Source organism: Haliotis rufescens, unplaced genomic scaffold, assembly GCF_023055435.1.
Source record: "Haliotis rufescens isolate VD_foot unplaced genomic scaffold, xgHalRufe1.0.p SCAF_20, whole genome shotgun sequence".
Lineage (NCBI taxonomy): Eukaryota > Metazoa > Mollusca > Gastropoda > Lepetellida > Haliotidae > Haliotis > Haliotis rufescens.
The window spans coordinates 15,368,373-15,387,636 of record NW_025963891.1 but is presented as its reverse complement, the minus strand read 5'-3'; the positions used below and the strand labels follow the sequence as shown (position 1 = coordinate 15,387,636).

Below are 19,264 nucleotides of genomic sequence, written 5' to 3'. Positions count from 1 at the left end.
GATATTCCTCGTATCAACAGGGATGAGGTACATGGCGTTGTTCAAACATGGCCACCTCTCGTATAAACAGGGATGAGGTACATCTCGTGTTTGTTCTTGCAGGTGTCAGTTTCCCGGGCTCCAGAAGACCCCCATTGATGATGGCCTTGACCTTGTGAACAGTGAGGAAAGGATACAGAGCACGTCAGTGAAGAGTCTGCCCGACGTGCTGTCTGCCCTCTCCAAGTACAGGGGGGCACAGAAGGAAATCTGCATGCTGAAAGATATGGTGGGTTATTCCTATACTTATCTGTGATAGCTTCACTAGCCTGTATCTGCCATGTAACTGTCCAGGGCTTGTGGAATATACAAGGCCACTAATTTTTTTGGCTAGTTCAGTCTTGTATCAACTCCTTTGTAAGTCCAGGGTGATGGTAATGTCTCAGTTACTAAGTGCCTTCTCATTACCAACCTTCAAAAGCTCATTAAACTTTGATGGTAATTGCTAACTGTATGATGAATAATAATATGTATTTGTAGGCCAAGGAAATTGCTACTAGACTTTGCAAATAATACCATGAAGCCACTTGTTGTTTTCAATGCTATGCTTCATGCTTTATACGTATCCCTCAATCACTTACACTCGCTGGACATGTAAGACTGCCTTAGACAGTCTGCAATGTGATACTGTAAGCAGGGCTGTCTGATTGTTGCTTGTAGACGACCTTGGACAGTCTTGTCGAGACGAGGAACTCAGCCCGGGAGGAGACTGTCACCATTCTGCGAGTGTGTGTGGAGGAGCTGGAGTCGCTTCCCTTGACCGACAGGAGCAAGGCTGTTCAGGTGAGATGCTTATACTGGTCTTTCAGGAGTTTTGTTTGTCGGAAAGATTGTGCGTTGAAATTGATGAGTCCATGCATGTGAAGACACTTTTGTTGTTTCCAATTCCTTTTTTTTTGTCGCTTAGAACATTTCAAAACACTTTGTTTGCAATGTGAATTATTCTAATTTATAGACAGTCAATAGAGACTTCTGAAGGTAAAATGAAAATAAAAGAGGGGGTTCACCAAAAGAGTTCAAAGTAAGTGCCTCCTGTAGGCCCGTGGCAGGTAGAGCTCATGTTGGGTCTGTAGTTTCAAATATGTATGGGTTGTTATGGCCTCAAGTAAATTTGTGTGTCTATCTGTTTGTCACAATAAGCTGCAGTTCTTTTAATGAGGGCCTGACGAGTTAGTTGTAATTTCTTTTATTTCAAACGCTGGTCGCCAAATGTTATCACAACTACTTATGCGGGGAAATTGACAGTGTTTTTCTTTTCAGTGAAATGCATGTGGGTGGATGGGGGGAGGGAAGCGGCAAAGTGTGATACAGTCCTAACGCAATTCTTCTCCTCTTCTCCTAACGAGTCCCTTAATGAGTTAGAATTGTTGAAAGTCTATCCCATGGAATATCAATTTTGTTTCCTAATATCACCATGGATACCCTATTATTTTATTTTGTGTGCCATCTTGTAGGAATCTCTAGCCAAGATAAGACAGTGCTACGACAGTTACTTCAAGTTTGTGGTCCATTCCTGTCCTTCCCTGGAAACATTCCTACCAACTTTCGTAGAGTGGAAGGTAAGAAAAGTGGATGTTGTCTTCACCTTATTCCGTGCATTTTTTCATCTAATAGTTTGCCATAATGTATCGTAATGCTTCACCAACAATGTTGTTGAAATCAGCTTTAATTATGATTCGATACCTCTCTCCATAGAGCTGAGAAACTCTCCATACAGCTGAGAAACTCTCCATGCAGCTGAGAAACTCTCCATACAGCTGAGAAACTCTCCATACAGCTGAGAAACTCTCCATAGAGCTGACAAACTCTCCATACAACTGACAAACTCTCCATACAGCTGACAAACTCTCCATAGAGCTGACAAACTCTCCATAGTCGCTGGTTGTCTCCATCTTCCCGAGGCAAAAGAGTTAACTGACTTTAAAAGTCCAGTTTCGACCCTTGCCAGACTAGGTTGGAATTACTGGGCTCGACCGTAGCGCCACAAGTGGCTTTTACAAGTTATGTCCCTGCTATGCCTCTCCTATGGACCAATCAGATTCCACCTCTTGTACCACTTGCATTTGCTTCAAACAAAATGGCGGCGCCCAGTCAAGACGATCTGATCGATAATCAATATCTGTATTGTGATAAAACGAGTCTTATATCGGGAAGTGCATGAAATCACGTGAACACCTTGATTAAAAACCTGGAAAGATTTGGAAAATGTCTGTTGACAACGAGTTGGCGGTGCACATGCTTTGTAAACACTGCAATCGACCGAAATCTGCATGACCGTTTACGAACCGGATTTCGATTTCGTTGCGTGACTGTGATTGGACTATGCATAGACTCGTTAGTCCAGCCAAAATGTAACTCCATAATACCAGCCTATTTCGACAAGGGTGGAAACTGGACTTTTATAGTCAGTTAACTCACTTGCCTCGGGAAGATGGGTAGTCTCAGATGAACCTTGAGCAGACTATGACCACCCAATCTGTGTAATAGTGTAAATTTTCATTTAATTATCTTTTTTTTAAAGAAATTGAACTAATTTTGATGTACAAAGTTTTAATTATTTTGAGACTCCTGTTTAAGTCCTTGTAGCGTCTAGGTTGTTTGACGACACACCCAGACCTTGTCTTCACACTCTCAAGTCTTCACTGTGGTTCTCGATCACACTTTACAGGAGAGTCTATGCCTACCAAGGGTTGTTGTCTTGAAACCTGACCTATTTTGATGTGTTGTGCACCATGTGCCCTTGTATTGATTCCCCTGTAGGCAGGTTTCAATTGCTATGTACATTGGATGATGTGTGCCACACAGCAAAAGAGAATGGCTGAGTTCACCGAGGCACGACAGATGACAGACTCCTACAAAGATGCTACCATGACAGCTCTCGCCAGCATACAGTCTGTAAGTGCACTGTTTCATCTTATCTCAGTTGAAATGGAGGTGTGCAGGTTCAGATATTTATGTCTCTTCTCTCTACTCTTGCTATTTTGAAATTTGTCCCCAAAAATAAAAATTTTGTTTCCATGGAAACAATTTTGTCTTAGCTTCAACCAAGGGTTCACTTCTGGGCAATAACTTAAAAACCATTCAACATTTTTCTACGAAACTGCACATATGTATTTGTGTTATTTCGAAATTTGTCAAAATTTTATTTTTTCACGTTTCCATGGAAAAAGATTTGACTTAGTTTCAAATAAGGGTAGAGTTTGTTTCCTGGCCATAACTTTTGCTTCCCACCAAAATTCTACAGCTAATGAATATTTCTGCATGAAATCATAGCTATAATTCCAGGCTATAATTTACTCTTATTATTTTTCTGATTTGCAAACACATTAACAGTAACAACTTGAACTAATGTATCAAAAAAAGGAGGGGTGAGACCTATGTTTGGAGTTTTTAAAAACACATTCTAGTTGTCCCATAGCCAGTACTGTATAAGAGTGAGTGAGTGAGTTGGGTCCAACGCCGCTTTTAACAGTATTCCAGTTATATCGCGGCGAGTCAGCTTAATGTGGGAGGAAAGCCCGAAGTGATGCAGGTCTCCGACGTTTACCACTTCGGTGAAACCCACGAGCACGGGTATGGTGCTGACAAACCTAGAAACATAATCAGGGCGAACTGGGATTCGAACCCACAATCATAGGTTTCTGGCGTGCCCAAGGGACGCAACTCTGCACAGCGAATCGCGGCGCCTTAGACGACTGGGCCACCTGTGCCCCCTACTGTATAAGAACCACATAGTAGTTAGATCTACTATTATTACCACAGCAAGGTATGAGCTCTCTCAAAAGCTGATGTCTTCATTTTGAGGCATATGTAGATTAACAAATTTAGGTACTGCCATCTGATGTTTAGTATGTTAAATTTATCAGGATGTCACTTCTTACAGTTTTCATATCCCTCTTCTACTGGTATGCAACAATATAAAGCTGCATTAATGGTGGTGGGGTGGCCTCGTGGTTACTGTCTTGGTTCGTCACGCCAAAGGCTTGGGTTTGATTCTCAACATGGGTACAATATGTGAAGTCCATTGCTAGTGTCCCCCTCACACACTAGATATTGCTTGAATATTGCTAAAATATTGTAAAACCCTCCCTTTAATTTTTTCCAGCAACTTTCGTTTGACAACCTGGAAAATTTTGAGCAGCCCGACTTTGACCTGGAAGCACTCCTCCGCCAATACATACAGGGCCTGCAGCATGAGATCACTGTCACTGATGCTGTAAGTCAACAGAATTCTTTACTGGTTGCTGTGTTACTTTTACAGGGCTCGATTTAACTACTGTAAAACTTGAAATTAGCGCGATCGTGAAATAAATGCGAAAAATGCGTGTGGTCTTTGCTCGCATCTTTAAACATCGCATATATATCAACAATAAGACATTTTGGATAGCAAAAATACCAACTTAGACAAACGCTGATGTATTCCACACCACTGTTTATTGAGCAGCACTTGTTTATAAAGTATATAAACAATGTCATTCAAACACCAATTACGTCCTGTTAATTGTCACTGCTGGGGTCAAGACAAGAGTTCTACTCACTTATGTCATCACTGATCACACCTGCAAGTCCAGACAGAAGCCACCCTTTGTTCTTTGCGACTGCGTCAAAGGCCGACACAAGCCAGCGCGCATGTATTGTTTTTGTGGAAGTACTTTACTCAGCGCTAATAAGCGGTTCTATTTGGTGTGTGATTGGATTAATGTAAGGTTGGATTAATGTAAGGATTCTAAACCTGACTGAGGACATCTTTAGATAGAAATCCACTGATGCTTGAGCGGAGGGGGTGTCGCATTCATATTGAGTCGCATTTTTGGCTAGGCTCCAGTGGTCGCATTCTTTTGGAGACGCATTAATTTCACGATTTACAGTATATAAAACATGCACAAGTGCAACCTATTATTGAAAATATGCAACGTAACATTCATGTCTACATGCACCATGTCAGAACACTCTTATAAAGATTAAATTCATGTCAGACTATCCTTACTTGTCACAGAATATCCTTCTTTGAACACTCTCAATACCTCAAAAGTCTATTTACATTACTAACCCCTGTGTTACGTGTGATTTATCATGCTTTCTTGGGCTGGCCTCATCAAATTGTGGGTACTTCCAAGATTATGTGCTTATGTTCCTATTAAGTTTTACAGCAATACATCAGTAATTTATGTGACACTGGCAGCTGACCGACCAATGTTTAAACTTTGTTGAATTTAGAGGACCATGGTGTAGCTTGGTTTTGTTTGGTGAAACTTGGTTTTCATGTCGACATGTAGCTGGTGCAAGTTAGTTCAAGTTCCTTAAATCGAGCCCTGCGGTAATGCTATGGTACTATGGCACAGAATAAAGCTATTTGTTTCCTTGCTCATTCATTATTTCTGTTTAAACAGCCCCATGTAAATGGGAATGCTTTAAGGTTTTGTCTGAATTTGAAAACTGCCATTGCCACACTTTGTTTTTGAAACCATGCCATGCTTGAAATACCAGGGATATCCTGTCATATATCTCCCTTGACCAGTAAGGTCAAGGGTCAAGGTCATGCTCGGGGTCATAGCCCGAAGTAAAGGTCCCACGAAGATCCGGGGTAGAATAGGTCTTCAGCAACCCATGCTTGTCGTAAGAGGCGACTAACAGATCGGGTGGTCAGGCTCCTGACTTTGTTGATGCATGTCATGATTGTCATCGTGTCCCAATTGCATGGATCGATATTCATAATTCAGTCACTGGATTGTCTGGTCCAGACTCAATTATTTACAGACCGCCATCATATAGCTGGATTATTGCTGAGTACGGCGTTAAACAACAAACAAACAAACAAACAAACAAAACAATGTCATTCTTCAAAGTATGTTTGCCACTTTCACAAAATGCCCATTTTCAATAAGTAGCATATGCAGTTTTAATTTTTAATCCATGTGTTGGACCAATATCTCAGGGATATCATAACATGTATATCTCCTTTATAGCCCAGGGTAGTCGTGTTGGCTAACGTCATGTCAAGGGTCAAGGTCATCCTCAAGTTCGTAGACCTTCATAAAGACTAAGGTCACTGGAATGTTCTGCATCTTTGTGTAATGAACGAACCCTCTCTGTATGACATGTTTCATAATCAAGCATGTGATTGGTTCAAATTGACATAGAATTCAAGGATATTATACTGGAAGCACTTATCATTTTATGGTTGCTGGAAGCATAAGACTGTTTTAATGTTGTAAAGTTGTCTTGCATTGGACGTGTTTTCCCAAACTGGAAGTGAGGACTAATGTGTTGCTCATGTTTTCAGTCACTGGTTTGTCTGATCCAGACTCTTTTCTTCAAGAATACCATGAAATAGCTGGAATATTGCTGACTGTAGTGATAAACCCTCTCTCTCTCTCTCTCTCTCACTCACTCACTCACTCACTCACACACTCTGTTGTCAGGAGCGGAGTTCTGAGGGCGCCTTCCTGGCTGCACTGGTCCAGTCCCTGTACAAAGAGCTGCAATCTGAGGTGTCTAACATAGACAACTACCAACATCTCCTGACTGAGTTCCGCACGATGAAGACGGAGTGTGAACCATGGCTTGAGGATAAACCATGTACAGAGGAACTTCTAGGAATTCGCAAAACACTTCGGGGTTTGCGGTCAAAGCTCCGGCACAGGGTTGCCGACAGACAGGATTTAGAAGAGGCATGTTATTTTCTCATTGATTGTACTTTCATTGGTTTGTTGTATTAATGTTCAAACGAAGTCATTGTCAAGTGAGTAATGTCACTATCAGAATTATCAGGTAATTAATGCTACACACTGATCAGGGTTTATTCTTTCTTTAAGACTTGGCTAATGACTCTCTTCCTCAGGCACATATACCACTGAACCACATGTCAGAGCTGTTCTTCGCCTAGTGGTTAAAGCATTGCTCGTTAGCCTAAGACATGGGTACAATGTATGAAGCCCATATCTAGTGTCCCCCGCCGTGATATTGCTGGAATATTGCTAAAAGTGGCATAAAACCATACTCACTCACTGTTCTTTCTTGGACAAATACTCCACAAATGACTATTATTATTATTGTTAATATTTTGTTGATGTCACATTTATATAGATAAAAATGTAACTAGGGTTAAGGGTGTCACATGATACATTCAGTATTATTATGCAATAATTCCCTGCATGTTGGCCAAGAACATTTATAAAACAAGACATTATGTACACTACACCCACCCAAAATTAGCATGTCGGAAAAGCAAACGATTTTAGTTAATGATCCATTTTTCTTTGCCCACAGAACGAGGGTGACCCAAGGGAGTTGGATGAGATCAAGAAGGACATCAGTGCCATCAGAACGGAGATACACCAGGCACTCAGCATCGAGGACGGTCTGGTGGTGAGGGGGGACACAGGGAGGGCACCTGCAAAATAACATCACCGTGCGCACGTTGTACAGGATTGGAATATAAAGGCCTCTTAAAGCCTTCGTTTCAATATCTTAATAGGGGATAATTATAAATGGTAAACTTGTGTTAAGGTCTGTCCCCTGTGTGTAAGTCTGAACTTATGGCATCATACATAATATCAGTAATAATAGCACACTTGTAAGACATCCAGTTGGAGTCATCGACCCGTGAAAATCCGGGGTAGAATAGGTCTTCAGCAACCCATGCTTGCCGTAAAAGGCGACTATGCTTGTCGTAAGAGGCAACTAACGGGATCGGGTGGTCAGGCTCGCTGACTTGGTTGATGCATGTCATCGATCCCAATTGCGTGGATTGATGCTCATGATATTAATCACTGGCTTGTCTGGTCCAGACTCGATTATTTACAGACCGCATCATATAGCTGGAATATTGCTGAGTGCGGCGATAAACAACAGCAAAAAAAAAGAAGAAAAAAGGTTGGAGTCATCAGTATAGAATTGGTCTTCAGCAACCCATGCTTGCCATAAAAGGAGACTATGCTTCTCGTAAGAGGAGACTAAGGTCAGGCTCGCTGACTTGGTTGATGCATGTCATCGTATCCAAATTGTGTGCTCATGATGTCAATCACTGGATTCTTTGGTTCAGACTCGATTATTGACAGACCGCCATCATATAGCATGATATAGCTGGAATATTGCTGAGTGCGGTGTTAAACCACTCATAAACAAACAAACACACATGTCTTTGCACACTGGTTTCATTTCCAGACTGACTTGTCCAAGATTGCTGATGCCCACTTCCCTGAGCTGATGAAGATCCACCCCGAGTTGGGTATTGACATACACTTGGTGAGTGGGCAGTGTCTTCCATCATCTTAATAATGTCTTCCAACATTGTCGCCTTCATCATCTGAATACACTGTTGAAAACTTCAGCAAGTTGCACATGAACTACCTTTTCAGGAGGGCGGTCGGGTAGCCTAGTGGTTAAAGCGTTCGCTCGTCACGCCGAAGACCCGGGTTTGATTCCCGACATCAGTACAATGTGTGAAGCCCATTTCTAGTGTCCCCCGCCATGATATTGCTGGAATATTGCTAAAAGCGGCGTAAAACCATATTCACTCACTTCACTCACCTTTTCAGGGTTAGAACTAAACTAAAAAGCTTTACTAGCCCGGGTAAAGATAAATGCCCTTGTAATGTTAAAACACAAGGGAAATGTGGACATTTTTACTCACCCGCAGAAGTTTATACTAGCCCCGGGTTAGCGGGCTAGTGTTAAGTTCTAACCCTGCTTTTTTACATTATTTATATATAGTTCACCCCACAGTTAAACTGATAACATAAACATTGTTAGCAATAACATATGAATAAATTGTCCTTACATTGAAACTGAAATATCAAGCTTGGTGTATTCCACGACCCCTTTGAAAGTATTACAAGAAGAGAACTTGCAGCCCTGTTTTAGTTTTGTGATGCTATGTGAACACGTAAACATGTCTGTGATAAGTAGGAAGAAGTTTACAAGTTGTTTTATGTAAAGCATGATTACTGTGTTAAAATGTGTGTACAACGCCATCCAATGTCTTTGCAGGAGTTTAATGGCCTGGTGAAACCCAGCCAGGAGATGGAACATTTCGACCTGACACAAGTAGAGGGAGCCAGTCAGGGGTTCTACATGTCTACCTTCTTGAGGAAGCCTGTATTCATCCGGGTGAGGAGAACACTCTTCCTATCTCTGCACCATATGTTTGTGTTCTTGCTGTTGTACCTGCAGGTTTGATTGTCAGGACTACAGGTTAGTATTTTCAGGCCACCATATATAGCTGTTATTTTCTTATGTTTACTCATACCCATGTTCTCAACTGTTTCAGGAGCACTTGTTGTCCGACGGTGATCGTCTGGACAAGGATGATTGTGTCCGGCAGGCCATGACGTACTCCATGGCTAAGCAGGAGAATGTACAATCTATCATGTCTGTCTTTTTCGATAAGGTAAAGTTGAAACATTAATAGAATCTGTAGGAAAGACTGAAATCTTCAACTTTGGCCATGACTTAGGTGACTTAGCATAACACCATTGCCACAGGCTAATTTGCATATCACGTGACCAGACTTATCTCTGGTTTGTAAACAAACACACTTTCAGAAATCAGAACAGAACGACTAAAGAGTTGACATTGGGTTGAATGACAATATGTATTTACACATCAAAGTGACTGTATCGCTAGCTCTACGCAGGGCTTCGATGACAGCACGTGCAGCCGTACAACAAATGTAAACATAGGAAAACTACGCAAATGGAAATAGTTTTACACGATTTTGGACATTTTCTCAATGAGAGTTAACCATTCCATGACATATGTTTATCTAGATGTGTAGACTTGTAAAAAAGATTAGCAGATGAAAAACATATGCAATATCTTGAATGGACTGTGAAAGATGTGACGAATTGTCACATGGCGCTGGCCTGTGGCAGAGGTACTATGCTGGTCACATGGAACTCTGGGTAGGAGAATGGCCATTTGTCTTTAATGCCTAATCCATTCTGCTCACCTTGCAATAGTTGAAAATTATTGCCGGATGACAGTCATGGCAGTAGTTTCTTGTTTTGGGCACAAACTGAAGCTTTCAATATTGAATGTATTCTGTTCTATGCCGTGAGCTAGAACAGCCCACGTATGAAACATTTTACAGCGTAAGAAATTGGCACTAGTCCTATAGTCCTTGCCAAACTGCCCAATAGGAAAGGTATCCTAAGGACTAGTAGACATTTGCCCCTTTTAAGGGTTTTGCTATATGTTATTATGAGGACTCGTGGGCTAAACCTGTTAATTTCTATCGCTGTTTTATGTCTGCTTCAGAACTCCAACTGCCCTTAGTTTGATCCTCTGGATGTGGATTGAACCTGTCCATGATGTTACAATTGTTACAATACTGGGCTTCATTGTTACAGAATCACTAAATTGTTACAATACTGTGCTTCATTGTGTACAGAATCACTAAACTGTTACAATACTGTGCTTCATTGTTACAGGATCACTAAACTGTTACAATACTGTGCTTCATTGTTACAGAATCACTAAATTATTACAATACTGTGCTTCATTGTTACAGGATCACTAAACTGTTACAATACTGTGCTTCATTGTTACAGAAACACTGAAGATGTTATATGCTTCATTGTTACAGAATCACTAAATTATTACAATACTGTGCTTCATTGTGTACAGGATCACTAAATTGTTACAATACTGTGCTTCATTGTTACAGAAACACTGAAGATGTTATATGCTTCATTGTTACAGAATCACTAAATTATTACAAAACTGTGCTTCATTGTGTACAGAATCACTAAACTGTTACAATACTGTGCTTCATTGTTACAGGATCACTAAACTGTTACAATACTGTGCTTCATTGTTACAGGATCACTAAATTGTTACAATACTGTGCTTCATTGTTACAGAATCACTAAATTGTTACAATACTGTGCTTCATTGTTACAGGATCACTAAATTGTTACAATACTGTGCTTCATTGTCTACAGAATCACTAAACTGTTACAATACTGTGCTTAATTGTTACAGAAACACTGAAGATGTTATATGCTTCATTGTTACAGAATCACAAAACTGTTACAATACTGTGCTTCATTGTTACAGGATCACTAAATTGTTACAATACTGTGCTTCATTGTTACAGAATCACTAAATTGTTACAATACTGTGCTTTATTGTGTACAGAATCACTGAAGTTTTTATGTGCTTCATTGTTACAGAATCACTAAATTGTTACAATACTGTGCTTCATTGTGTACAGAATCACTAAATTGTTACAATACTGTGCTTCTTGGTTACAGAATCACTAAATTGTTTTAATGCTGTGCTTCATTGTGTACAGAATCACTTAAGATGTTATATGCTTCATTGTTACAGAATCACTAAATTATTACAATACTGTGCTTCATTGTGTACAGAATCACTGAAGATGTTATATGCTTCATTGTGTACAGAATCACTGAATTGTTACAATACTGTGCTTCATTGTTACAGGATTACTAAATTGTTACAATACTGTGCTTCATTGTTACAGAAACACTGAAGATGTTATATGCTTCATTGTTACAGAATCACTAAATTGTTACAATACTGTGCTTCATTGTTACAGGATCACCAAATTGTTACAATACTGTGCTTCATTGTTACAGAAACACTGAAGATGTTACAGGCTTCATTGTGTACAGAATCACTAATTTGTTACAATACTGTGCTTCATTGTTACAGGATCACTAAATTGTTACAATACTGTGCTTCATTGTTACAGAATCACTAAATTGTTACAATACTGGGCTTCATTGTTACAGGATCACTAAATTGTTACAATACTGTGCTTCATTGTGTACAGACCAGGGGTCCGGAAAATTTAAAATCCCAATCGGACATTTGCATTTAGGCCACGCCCCCTTCAAATAGCGTATTTTAGGACGACTTTTCACACACATTACAAGTTGTTACGTATTCATAATATGATGAATTGTGAATTGTTTCAATTTAAATTGTTAATTCACCGGACAATTAATAACAAATAATATCATTTTAGATATACATGGAAAACATACGTTTGTTTCTGTTATAATAACGATCTGTTAACTTTGTGAATGGTCTAATTAATATTCATGAGTTATATTCATGAGTCTGCTCAAGTGTACGCGTTGTAACATTTGGATCGAGACTATTATCCCATATTTGGTTATCATGTGACCTCACGGGAAAAGTTTTTTTTTAAACTAAAGATTATTTAAAAACAAGACAGATAATATAATCACAAATACTTAAATTTCGTTGATAGCAATAGTTATTTGAATACTTTTTTCATCTGTACTTAATTATTGACCATAAAAAAATGATATCGATCATCACAGAAAGCAAAATGGCGGTCAAACAAGATTCAATATACGACTAGCTACTGAAAACAATAAAATCTGCAAATCCTCATTGTATGTCAACCAAGTGAAAGTCGTTAGCCACGACTTACAAATGATCGTCCAGACTTTGAGGGTTTGGCAGATCCGCTCGACTGATCTGCATCGGTCGACTGGCTGTCGTCACGCTTTCGCTACTTGTCTGAGGTTACGTACCGTAGCATTGTGAGGATAATGAGGTACATCGATGATGCAAGGTATTTATGTACAGTTGTAAACACCTTTCACTCAAATTAACAAGATGTTCTCAGTAATTAATCCTCGACTAATCAGTGTCAACTAAGTTTATTGCCTATTAGAGTGATTGACCGATTGGACTATCATGTAGGTACGATGTATTTACAGCAATCAAAGAAACAAAGCTTGTCAGTGTAGATAATCTTCATTGTGTTAGACAGAAACTGCTCAGTCCTAACTGTTGATCATGTCCGGTCAAAATTTAAAAATGTCCGGACAATACTTTTTAAAATGTCCGGACAGAAAAATTTAAATGTCCGGTAACCAATATTTTAAACCGGACATTTGAGATTCCCAATCGGACATGTCCGGCGCATATGACGGTTTCCGGACCCCTGGTACAGACTCACTAAATTGTTACAGTACTGTGCTTCATTGTTACAGAATCACTAAATTGTTACAATACTTTGCTTCATTGTTACAGAATCACTAAATTTTTACATTACTCTTCCTTATTGTTTCAGAATGCTCGTCATGCATACGTTTGCACAGCAAAGAATGGGGAAACATTGTCTAGTATGGTCCACAGGGGCAAGAAACCTCACAGAAAGGTAGGCTGTGCATCGGACAAACATACCAGCAGTGACTTCGTCAGTGTGTCGGTGTACCCCACAAAACACCTTCCTCATCTGTTTGCTCAAGTTTGACGTGTATAGACACACTTGAACATTTTCTCTGGTTTTTTAAATGTTTTTATGTATTTCTCTTCAAATAATGGTTCACATTTGCTTTAAAAGAGTTTGATATGTTCACAATTTAACTAGGCATTGTTTGTGGAATGTATGACATCCTGTTTATTATCGGCATGAGTTTGTTCAAACTGACAAGAACAGTTGCCCTGACACAAAAGTTCTGAGTAGGCCAACATTCATGGAATTCGTCTTCAGAGGACATTTTCCTGTTACTTTTGTTTCTTTCAAAAGAACTTCAGATCAAGCATCCTCTGACGGAAGAAAAAGGAACATTTGAAAGTTATGAAGCTAATGGTGACAATCTTTTTTCCCAGACCATACAGATGATCATGAGGTGTTTGGCTAAAGCTCTTCAGAGTCTCCATGCCAACAACATAGTCCATGGGGAGGTAACTCCGCAGAACATTCTCATTAGAGAGGAGGATGGCATGGCTGTACTGATGCATCCTGACTTTTCGCAAACAATGGTGAGATGGCAGCTGTTTAATTTCAGTGCACATGTTGAGGCCTTTTGTTTTTTTGGTTGGTTTACAAAATCTTTGGACTGAACTTCAACTTCAAATAGTGTGAATCTATATTATTGTGGTATTTGAAAATCTCATAGTCCACACCCTGTCAACTGTTTACTTATGCAAATCTATGCATAATATTTCATCACTTGATCGAATACAGGACTCATTGTGGTATGTCATGGCTATTTATCAGGAGGCATATCTACTGTAGTTATAAAAAAATGTCCTCTGTCTGTCTGCACCATATTCATAGTTCATGGCTTTCACCAAAGTGTTAAACATTTTTGACCAGTGACACTTTTGCATTTCTCCCCATATCAAGCAGACAGGTTGCTCACACTTGGAGATAAGGGCCATGCTCTTGCACTAAGGCAGACTTTGTTTAACCATGGTGGCCATTGGTCCACTGTCTGGTAAGACAGTATGTTTGATTTGTAGAAAGAACGCAGCAGAAAGAAGTACTCTACACCGTCAGGGATGGCGTTCATGGCACCGGAGTTGAAAAATGCTATGCTGAAAGATGTCTTCCCAGCGACCGATATGTTCAACCTTGGCTTGCTGTTGCTATGGGTATGTAAACTGAAATATATATTCTCACTCACTCACACACACGCACGCACGCACGCACGCACGCACGAGAGAGAGGGAGAGAAAGAGAGAGCTATTGCCATGCAAAACATTACCTTTGGTATGTATCTCTGTAGCTCACCCTGTCAAAGACCACTTGGTCACTCTCAGTGTAATGTGGCCAAACATTCTGATGCTGGTTGCAATGTTGCCTCCAAGGCTGCAAGGTCTTTGATTATTTGGGCAGTGGGGGGTTATTCAACTTATGGTCTCACTAAAATTGCTTTTTTCTTATTAAGTCCTGATTTTGACAAAAGTGCAATATTTAACATTTCAGCTTTACTATCCTGATGTCCACTTCGGTATCAAGGCTGATGCCCCGGACTTCACTGGCGTACCTCTTGTAAGCTTTTGTTTGTTTGTTTGTTGTTTAACGCCTCACTCAGCAATATTCCAGCTATATGACGGCGGTTTGTAAGCTGAAATATCAGTACAACACAAGGGTAGATGTACAGGTTAACGAAGGGTAGAAGTACAGGTTAACGAGGATAGATGTACAGGTTAACAAGGGTTAAAAAGGACAGGTTAACGAGGATAGAAGTACAGGTTAACAAGGGTTAAAAAGGACAGGTTAACGAGGATAGAAGTACAGGTTAACAAGGAATAGAAGCACAGGTTAACAAGGGATAGAAGCACAGGTTAACGAGAGATAGAGATACAGGTTAACGAGAGATAGAGATACAGGTTAACGAGGGATAGAGGGACAGGTTAACGAGGGAGAGAAGTAAAGGTTTACGAGGACAGGTTAATATAGCTGAGCTCCGCAGATACCACAGTGACCGAACAATTGCTTCCAAAAGTGGGAGAGATATGACAATCGGTATTTGGAGATAAGGTACAGATAATTGACAAGAGGATTGTGAGAGTATGTGGGAAATACCAAACTTAACCCAATAAAACACTGCCCCTCATGGTTTATTCTCCCTGCAGTGTTTTATTGTACGATAAACAACTCCCACTCATTGTTTATTTCTTAAGTATGGTGGGACCTTACTATCAAGACAAGTACTGTTACATCCAGGAAAGACATTAAGAAATGTTTTCTATATTAGGAAAAACCCGTCCAAGTACTGCTTTCCTCACTGCTGAACAACCTTCCCCATCTTCGAGTGACGACAGATCTGCTGATGACGTCGGAATACCTCAACATGACCATCCCAGAAGTAGACCCAGAGCCACAGCCAGAACCCCAGCAGCAGCAGCAGCAGCAGCAGCAGCAACAACAACAACAACAACAACAACAACAACAGCAGCAGCAGCAACAACAACAACAACAACAACAGCAGCAACAACAGCAACAGCAACAACAAGTATCACAAGATCAGCTGCCTGCTCCCATACAGAGTAGTGAATAGTATGTGGTTTATTCCTGGTTTCTACCAGAGCCAATTGTTTCATGTCTTAGTTTCAGTATCCTTTCTATACTGTTTATGCTTACAACAAGAATGATGAATTCTGCACTGTTTCTTTGATGAAAACGAACTTGAATTTAATTTTTCTATTTGATCAAATGATTTGAAATATCTCTAATTATACCATCTGTTTCGTCTCATTTTCTAGCGATGTAATGTCAAATATTGGTTCCTTCGATCCAAGCATGCTGGATATGGGAGAACCAGAACCAGATGCAACTAGTCAGTCCCAGTTTGAGCCAGAGCAGAATGAGTTTGATCCAGCTGAGACCACACAAAACCATTGTGAACCAGATGTTTCAAGTGAGACTTTACTTCCAAATGGAGAGGAAACTAACTCAGCTGTAGAAACCAATAACCAAACCGAACCAGCCAACTCAAATTCCTGTGATCAACCTATATCTGTAGAATGTTCTAGAGACATGGACAGTGCTGTTGTAATAGATTCCTTGGAGGACAAAGGGAGAGAAGCAGTGGAGGATGGTAATACTCAAATCGAGGGAGAGGTCAAGGCTGAAAGTGGAGACGGGCCTGACAACAAGCATACTAGCAGTACGGGCGACGGGTCTCCGGGACTGGTGGAGATTATGACAGGGAGGGCGTCGCCATTGACAAATACAGACAATATTAACCTAGAAGATGGTGAGTGATAGTATTTGCCACTGTTTGAAAGTCTGTAAATGCACTTTTTGTGCATGAAAATTGCGATAAGATCTTTGAATGAAAATGACCCAATCTTGATATCTCTGTGTACTTGATTTCTGTTTTCTCCAATAATACATAATGATGAAAAGTCATAAATATCCTAAAGATAAAATTGGTCAACTAAGAATCAACCTGCAGAGACCCCTGTTACCATTGTTACTAGAACTGTAACAAAAAATAAACAATTTTGATTCTCTCTTTTTCCTACATTACAAAATATGCTTGGTATGTTGTGATTGATGAGATTGTATGTTGCTTGCTTTCTGGATGTCAGAAGATGACTGAGCAGGTATGTAGACACGATGTCTCGGCTTTATTAGCCTTTCCCTCCCTCACTCACTCACTCTCTCTCTCTCTCTCTCTCTCTCCCTCTTGCTTATAGATGCCCTAACTGCAGATTGTGTGTATAGCTTACTTCACTCGCCGTTTCACGCTAGAATATGTACGTCCCCAGATATTGTAGATATTGTTAAAACGAGTATGGGGAGTAACATTGTGTGCCCCAAATGATCATGTGTCCCTAGTGGAATTGTTGATCATGTTATCAACCATTGATTCGTGGCCCTCACCTGATAGATTGACCAGGAGCCTATGACATAACTGGCACATTGCTGACAGTCACTTCAACCCTTTAACCCTCACAGGTCAACTGTGCAGAGTTGTGTCCCTTCGCTACCAGGATCTGCTGATTGTGTGTTTTTTATCTCGCTGATTATGATGCTTATGTCAGCATGATGCCTGTACTCTTGTTACCACAATGTGCAACCTCAGTCACTTTACCATTTCGGAAAATGGGTTTGAATGACTGTTGTGATATTTGTGAAATGTTGTGACAGGCTCCATACATCTCCTGTCCCCTCCTTTCCCCTCCCCCTGTGGATATTCCAGGTCAGCATTCGTCCCCAGCAACCTATACTTTTCATGTTAAGCATTTAATTGGTGAGATGGTCAGTCTTGTCGACTTGGTTCTTGTCTTGTCATCGTACTCAAACAGCATTGGACCTTGCTCAAAATCAACCGTTGGGTTGCCTGGTCAAGACTTTTTTACAGCCTGCTGTCATATAGCTGGAACATTGCTGAGTGTGGCATTAAACAACAATCATAAGATCACCCTTAACCTGAATCTCTCAATCAACTCATGATTTTTCTTGTTAACTGGATTTAAACACCACTCTCAGAGTCACTTAAGGTCTCGGTCACAACATGCATAATGCAGGCTGCAGTGATCTAGCTGACACACACTGGGTCACTCTCTCTCCAGACCCGGGGTAGAATAGGTCTTCAGCAACCCATGCCTGTTGTAAAAGGCGACTATGCTTGTCGTAAGGCAACTAATGGAATCAGGTTGTCAGGCTCACTGACTTGGTTGATGCATGTCATCATATCCCAATTTCGTGGATCAATGCTCATGATGTCAATCACTGGATTGTCTGGTTCAGACTCGATTATTTACAGACCGCCGTCATATAGCTGGAATATTGCTGAGTGTGGCATTAAAAACAAACAAACAAACACTATATCTCTGACTTTATACACCTGTAGAGAACCTCCCACTCCGACTTTGTACACCTGTAGAGGCCCTCCCACTCCAACTTTGTACACCTGTAGAGGACCTCCCTCTCCAACTTTGTAACCTGTAGAGGCCCTCCCGCTCCAACTTTGTGCACCTGTAGAGGCCCTCCCGCTCCAACTTTGTACACCTGTAGAGGACCTCCCACTCCAACTTTGTACACCTGTAGAGGCCCTCCAACTCCGACTTTGTACACCTGTAGAGGCCCTCCCACTCCGACTTTATACACCTGTAGAGGCCCATCCACTCCGACTTTGTGTACCTGTAGAGAACCTCCCACTCCGACTTTGTACACCTGTAGAGGCCCTCCCACTCCAACTTTGTACACCTGTAGAGGACCTCCCTCTCCAACTTTGTAACCTGTAGAGGCCCTCCCGCTCCAACTTTGTGCACCTGTAGAGGCCCTCCCGCTCCAACTTTGTACACCTGTAGAGAACCTCCCACTCCAACTTTGTGCACCTGTAGAGGACCTCCCACTCCAACTTTGTACACCTGTAGAGGACCTCCCACTCCCACTTTGTGCACCTATAGAGGACCTCCCACTCCAACTTTGTGCACCTGTAGAGGACCTCCCACTCCAACTTTGTACACCTGTAGAGAACCTCCCACTCCAACTTTGTGCACCTGTAGAGGACCTCCCACTCCAACTTTGTACACCTGTAGAGGACCTCCCACTCCCACTTTGTGCACCTGTAGAGGACCTCCCACTCCAACTTTGTGCACCTGTAGAGGACCTCCCACTCCAACTTTGTACACCTGTAGAGGATTCTCTTCATCAGCCTGACAGCACTCACTCCTGAAGACGGTTTGCATGTTTACATGAATAATCTAGTTTCTGATTAGCACTTGGTGGGAAGCTCTATGAAATGCAATTAGTTTGTAATCTTTGCAGCTTGTGGTGATGGTGTCTGTGTAGTTGCTTTACTTTATGATTGCAGTCTGTGACAAAATCTTTTCAATCTGCTCGCCCAGACTTGAGATCATTTTCAATAGATTTTGGTTTTAATGTATGGACATTCATTAGCTAAGCTTACTGGTTGGCTGTGGACCAGTGGCTAAAGTCACAGACTGTCTTTGTCTGTTGGTTGTG

General features: G+C 40.9%; 1 protein-coding gene across 3 annotated transcripts in view; it reads left to right on the top strand.

The window, feature by feature from the left end:
* LOC124133509 (serine/threonine-protein kinase 31-like) overlaps window positions 1–19,264 on the top strand; it is a 40,853-nt gene that overhangs the window by 15,924 nt on the left and 5,665 nt on the right. For 2 of the 3 annotated variants that reach the window (XM_048400881.1, XM_048400882.1), the window contains exons 12-27: window positions 103–268; window positions 700–822; window positions 1,494–1,598; window positions 2,845–2,934; window positions 4,145–4,255; window positions 6,462–6,710; window positions 7,309–7,407; window positions 8,206–8,286; window positions 9,031–9,150; window positions 9,311–9,430; window positions 13,121–13,207; window positions 13,663–13,815; window positions 14,299–14,430; window positions 14,765–14,830; window positions 15,540–15,841; window positions 16,048–16,541. In XM_048400881.1, the coding sequence (XP_048256838.1) occupies window positions 103–268; window positions 700–822; window positions 1,494–1,598; window positions 2,845–2,934; window positions 4,145–4,255; window positions 6,462–6,710; window positions 7,309–7,407; window positions 8,206–8,286; window positions 9,031–9,150; window positions 9,311–9,430; window positions 13,121–13,207; window positions 13,663–13,815; window positions 14,299–14,430; window positions 14,765–14,830; window positions 15,540–15,841; window positions 16,048–16,541 (2,498 nt within the window). Of the gene's footprint in view, window positions 1–102; window positions 269–699; window positions 823–1,493; window positions 1,599–2,844; window positions 2,935–4,144; window positions 4,256–6,461; window positions 6,711–7,308; window positions 7,408–8,205; window positions 8,287–9,030; window positions 9,151–9,310; window positions 9,431–13,120; window positions 13,208–13,662; window positions 13,816–14,298; window positions 14,431–14,764; window positions 14,831–15,539; window positions 15,842–16,047; window positions 16,542–16,878; window positions 16,894–19,264 lie in introns of all 3 variants that reach the window. The other variant, XM_048400883.1, reaches the window with a different exon arrangement.